General features: G+C 39.9%; 1 protein-coding gene across 2 annotated transcripts; it reads right to left on the reverse strand.

Moving 5' to 3' along the window:
• Positions 1–447: 447 nt before the first annotated feature.
• On the reverse strand, positions 448–5,685 carry aqp4 (aquaporin 4). 2 transcript variants are annotated; one of them, XM_078263786.1, is made up of 5 exons: positions 5,610–5,685; positions 4,598–5,015; positions 4,343–4,507; positions 2,635–2,715; positions 448–1,569 (listed from the first exon to the last, which is right to left on the reverse strand). In XM_078263786.1, the coding sequence occupies exons 1-5, from the start codon at positions 5,681–5,683 to the stop codon at positions 1,318–1,320; spliced, it is 990 nt and encodes a 329-aa protein (XP_078119912.1). In that variant the 5' UTR covers positions 5,684–5,685; the 3' UTR covers positions 448–1,317. The 2 variants fall into 2 exon arrangements, with proteins under 2 accessions (XP_078119912.1, XP_078119913.1); XM_078263787.1 differs by having other exon boundaries at positions 5,462–5,675.
• Between the last annotated feature and the right edge of the window lie 714 nt (positions 5,686–6,399).

The following is a 6,399-nucleotide window of genomic DNA, read 5'->3' on the forward strand; positions in this document are numbered from 1 at the left end:
TCAGTTGATGCAGCAGGATCAGTGGAGCTGATCATTTCCTTCACATTACAGAAAAAGATTGAATTGCGCTTGCTTTTTTAGAAAAGGAAATAAAGTGCAGACATAACAGATCACCTCTATTTCGTACCACAAAGTGGTATCATTTCCTGTGCTCTCTGCTGATGGAATGAGATTACATGAAGCTATTCTCATAGACTTAACTCACAAGGAACACACATCCTGGACATTTATCTGGCCATGGTGAGACACAATCTAAAGGTAGATGAGCCAATCCATCACTGATCTGAACCTTTCTCCTTCACAGTGCCCAGCTCCTACAGAAGCAAGTGACTCAAGTGAAAAGCCTTATAGGTAATGGTCACGGGATTTCTTATGATTTTGAGGAAGAAAACCTTTCTGCATCTATCCTGTTCACATGTGTGAAAACAAAATAATAAGCCAAAAATAAATCATTAATAATGACTTAGACTTTAAAAAAAATAACATTACTACAACTTAATATCTTTTACATCTTGTAGCATGTCCAGTTAGTGAACATAAAACAGGAACCAAGCAAAACGCAAATTTCAGATCAGCCAAATATCTTATCAATAAGTTAAAAACAAGTATGACATACAGCAAATCATAGAGAAATAACACATTGTGTTACAAGAACCAAATCTAGATCTATGAAATAAAAACAACCAAGTATCACAATTTTTACGAAACAGAAAATAAACAGACAGAATAAAATAGACAGAAACAGTGTTTCCATAAGCATGAACTGGTTGTTTCTCTGACTAATGCACTGAAAATAGAGAGCACTGTAAAACAACTCTGGTAATAAAGCTTGTCAAAGCTGCCTTACAGTGCTTGGGACCTGTAATGTGCTTAATGATTACAAGGAAAATCTCTCCTGTTATTATATATACAGTACACGGATCAAATGTGACACTAATCCAAAAATAACAAGCCTGCGTTTTCTTCTTCATTTCTTCAAATCAGCGTGATGACCCCACATAATTGGTTGACCCCACATATATTTCCCTAACACAATGTATTGCAGACTGTCATTCTGCAGTGTGCAATGTGCACCACATGCCAACACTGCTACAAAACCGTTCAGGGAGGGCCTCAGGAGGAGTATTGAACAGGTTGTAGATGTGCGTGGGATTGATCCATAGCATCATATTAGCTTTATTACAATTAAAGTAATTCAGTCTTGCTGTGAAGCCTCGTGGACAGAAGTCACATACTGCTTCGGAGGGGGGTAAGCTCAAGATGGATACTCGTCATTCTGCTCTACAGATTGGTCTCTTTTTCCAGTGCGTGTGATAGTCATACTGAAGACAGCGCCTCTCCCATTGGGTCCTGGAAAGTATCCTTTTTCTCAGCTTTCACCAGATTGATGGTATGGATAAATCCTGGCTTGATGGCAATGTCCTCTGTCTCCACTTCCCTGTATTTCGCTGATGGATCCTTCTGAAAGACCTGCTTCAGCCTCTTCTTCATCTCAGGGTCAGGGCAGTATAGGTACTCATACAGACTAGCTGCCAGGATGCCCCCCAGAATGGGCCCCACCCAGTACACCTACCATAAACAGCAAAACAAACACCTTAATTAGTCAGCTGGTTAATCTGTGCCCATGGGAGATGTTTTATTACTAACAAAATGCAGTCCTGGCATTACCAGGTCCGCCACCAGGGGGCGTTAAAGGGCACAGATGACCCCTGTCCAAGACCTAGAGGGGCCCATGTAAAGGGAGGAAGATGTGGATGAGGGGCCCGATTTGGAAAACTTTATCCCCCTGTCCATAAACCTGACAGCGTGCCTGGGCATCGCTACATATTGTGAAAAGAGGGTCAACCTTAATCAGAAGCAGGTAGATTAATTTCTGCAGCATCGAGCATTTGCCTCCAAGAGAGGACACTTCTGAATATGATACCAGCCACAGTGACAGTTACTGACAGCGTTATACCCAAGCATATTACCCAATCTCTCTCTCTCACACACACACACACACACACACACGCACACACACACGCACACACACACGCACACACACACACACACACACACACACACACACACACACACACACACACACACACATTAATGCCATGCTGTCTGCAAATAGCTCAGTGGCAATAATTGACAGGATACAAGAATTCAGCACTAATGCTATTTTACACCTTTGCACCTTTACACGCTGGAGGATAAAATGCTGTACATTTGTGATTCCTTAGCACTTCTTTTGTAGGATGAAGTCATAAATTCTATTTTAAACCAGGTGTTTGATTTGTATTTAGTGAAATAAGTGAAAGCCGATTCTTTCATTGTATTTTTAGGTGACATCTGTTTTTACTGGTCTGGCAATGGTGCTGAAAATGTGACATTACCAGGTTTCAACATGGCATACTAGCCTACTGTAGTCAAGCTTTCCCTGTTCGGGACATAATCATTAGCTATTGCAACATTTCAGAGCATTTTGACATGGCACCATGACATAACATTTGAACCAGTGAGCTTGTTATACTTGAGTAGTCATACATAAATGACCAGTCAAACTGACCCAATCACTATCAAGAGTAACTGTACTATTTTAGCCACACAAACTCCTCAAGAAGATTATCCTCTTTGGGAAGTATCTCTTACCCAGTGGTTCTCGAAGTTGAGTGTGACCAGTGCAGGAGCAAAGGATCGAGCAGGGTTCATGCTGGCTCCTGTATAAGGGATCTAGGAGACACATAACAGCATTGTTGTCAGTCTAAACGATAAAACATCATAGTTTTGTATAACATTATCATAGGCATTTTGCTTTGGCTTACAGAACTTGTCTCATACTGCAACATATATCCTGATATATCTATATATGCATTTGCTAAACAGACCCAGGGACAAATCTGTTGAGCAGTGCAAGAGATAACATCTATTTCCCTGTGCATTAATTTGCTCTGCAGGGTTCAGGGAGCCCCCAGAGATTGGTTGCTATGCGATGGCAACCTCCAACAAAGATGTGCAAGTGGGTGTGAATCAGTGAAAAGCCTAATATCACACATTGAAGAATAGATGCTTTGACGCACCTGTGAGTGCTTAAGGGGCTTGCACTTGGAACTATCGCTGGAAAAAATAACTTGTAGGATTCACCTAATAAAATCCTTGTAACAATTTGTACGAGCACTTTTTAAGTAAATTTTACTGCTTTAATATCAAGTACAATGCACTTGCCAGTGTCAAGTAAAATGTACTTACCACTAAACTAAACATCTGTGAAGATGCTAAGTAAATGTTACTTAATTATATTGAAATTGTAAGTTATATTTATTTAATATAATTAAGTAAACAATTGACTTTTTCATATACAGGAACATCAATGTCTTTACATACCTGTAATATTTACTGGTACGAATTTAATAAGTAGACATTATTATATTTCTTCCTGATTGATATTTAAATTACTTACTGTACATGAAGGAAAATGTTACTCACTATAATCATGTAAATGTTGCTTATTTTAACAAATGTTACATTTTCGCTATGCATTTAATGTACTATTATCCCAAATCACATAACTAAAATACACAATACTATAAAAAATGGTGTGAACAGGGGGTGCCTGGATAGATCACCTGGTAGAGCGTGCGCCCCATGTGCCAAGGCTAAGTCCTTGTCGCAGCGGCTGCAGGTTCTACTCTGACCAGCGGCCCTTTGCTGCATGTCATTCCCCCTCTCTCTCCCCTTTCACATCTTCAGCTGTCCTATATAATAAAGGCCTAAAATGCCCAAAAAATAATCTAAAAAAATAATAAAAAATGTTGTGAACAATAAACACCAATTAACTATTTTAAGTGCATTACATACTGTTGGGGCTAAGTGTTTAGAATGAAAGGGATAATGATATTCACACTGGCACATATCATTCCACTGTGATTACTTTTGCATTAACCCATCTAACAAAGAGAAATAAAGTTTTGAAAGTCAACAAGTCCTGGTCACATCTGACCACATCCAACAGTCTTTTGGAGAGTCAAAGCTGAAGATGGATGCTAAGTCTATGTGTGGACAGTGGAAGATCCATATTTGAATGAATCTTTGAATCAGTGTTTCAGGATCGGGTTGCAAAAGATTTCTAAGGTTAGTTTGTATTGTAGATTGGTGTGTATTGTTTGAATATACATTTTGTGTAAATATTTCATTTGTTTCTGCGTAATCTAATTGGCCATCCTCTTGCTGGAGTCATGAGAATTTTGGAACATAACATGGTGAGAGGTCAAAATTATTTGAGAATCACTGCTGTAAGTATTCTCCTATCTAACTGCCATTTCACATCTATCTCTTATTGAACTTACTGAAAGGTACTTACTGCAAATAAGTGACCAATAACTACAGCAAAGCCGATTGAAAGGCTAGCAGAACCTCCTAGGTCTGTGCGTTTGGGATCACAGGTGGCAAAGATGGTGAAGACCAGTTCGAATGTGATAAGGAGTTCCACAAGAAAGGCATGTCCTAATGAGATGTTGGAGTTCACCTTGCAAACAGAAGATTTTCTTAATGAACTTTACTTAACTTTAAGAAAACGTTTACACACAAGTTAACATGATTATGGTCAGATTCTTACCGTGGTCACACCGAATGACCCTCTAACAGCAGCAGGTGTGACTAGGTAAAGGATTGCAGCTCCTGTAATACCTCCCAGGCACTGAGCCACCACATAGAAGAATCCTTTTGCCAGACTTAGCTTTCTAGTTACAACCATCGCTGCAGTGACTGCCGGGTTAATGTGTCCACCACTAATGTGGCCAAAACATTGCACCATAGTGGCAATGCTCAGGCCAAAGCACAGGGAGATAAGGACTAGGTCAGCTGGGGGCGGCTTCTCCTCCCCTGCAGCCCAGTTGATGGTGGAGCCCAGACTGAGAAGGACAAAGATGAGAGTGGCCAGGTATTCTCCAGACACAGCCCTCCAGAAGTCTTTGGTCCAGATCCCTTTGAATGCCACCATTATGGTCTGCCAGTTACACCAGGACAGGAACCTCCTGACGAATAATGAGCAAAATGATTAGCCTACTTATGTATTCCTGGTGTGTGCATATGGCTGGAAATGTACTGAACCCTATCAGCATGGCTGCCTGTGGGCACAACATTTATAAAACCACTGTGTATTTAAGCCAGTGACTTCACATAATGCCATACAGAGCATTCTTTAAACATTGTGTACAGGGGCAAATTATCACACTTAAAGTCAAAGCATACTATGTTTAATTGCTGCCACTCATTGTACTTTAACCAGGATGGAGCAAAAAAGCACATCTTCTGACTATTAAAGAGAACATGGTTCACATTAATTGAAGCATCTGTTAAGTTACTGTACATTCAGAAACATTTTGAAAATGAATATGAAATATCAGCAAACCTCCAAGGCAACAAAGTTGCATTGATAACTTCAGTTATTTTTTTTCTGGATCAAAAGGCTAAAACTTACCAAATGCAATAACGTGCTCTGCCTCTCTCTGTCCTCGTTGTGTGTGATGTGTTTTCTGGTGTCCTGGTGAGTTATTCAACCAGCAGACACATCTCTCCCTTCTTAACATCTAAAAGTTGAAAAGGCTGTGTGACCCTTTAGTACTTACTGGAAAGCAGCAGGCTGTGAGAGAGCAGGATAGGAGCAGAGAGCAGGTCTGTCAGACGAACGTGATCCACACATTGTGCTTCGGATTGCATCCAGCAGCTTTATTAAGTTACTAGCTAGGAATCACCTCACGGGAATTAAACAGTCTGCACAGGGGGAGGAGTCGTGGGAACTGCTTGCTGTGCAAACAGTTGCACCGTTGCACTCAGCATCTTAGTCATATCAGAGCTTTGAAAACATGCTGGGGAGATCAATACCCTGTCTACTTGGGATCATTGAGTCTTTTTCAAAATGTTGAGGTTATAGGGTAAACTGGTCCAAGTCAGAAGTGTTACTTTTAACAGCTCAATGTCCTGTTACAGCCTTCCAATCAGGTGCATTTCAGTGGTCCAAGCAAGGTATCATATATCTGGGTATTTTATTCTCTCCCCAGTTACTGAAAAAAAACTAGTTAAGTTAATTTGGATCCATTATTGAATAAAATCTCTTGCGATGTTAATAGATGGACAACTCTCAATCTCTCAATAGCTGGGAAGGTCAATGTAATAAAAATGGTTTGTGTTCCCAAGCTGAACCTTCTCTGAACTCTCTTCCTCTGCAGGTTCCCCTGTCATATTTTAATTGGTTTGACAGGATAACGACATTTATATGGAATGGCATAAAAAAACAAACAAAAAAACTTACATTTACAAAAAAAAACTACATTTTGATAAATTACAAAGACTGATTGATAGAGGAGGTTTGGGTCTTCCAAAAATGTTGTATTACTACTATTCTTTTAACTTAAGGCA

The sequence above is a fragment of the Sander vitreus genome, chromosome 12, assembly GCF_031162955.1.
Source record: "Sander vitreus isolate 19-12246 chromosome 12, sanVit1, whole genome shotgun sequence".
NCBI lineage: Eukaryota > Metazoa > Chordata > Actinopteri > Perciformes > Percidae > Sander > Sander vitreus.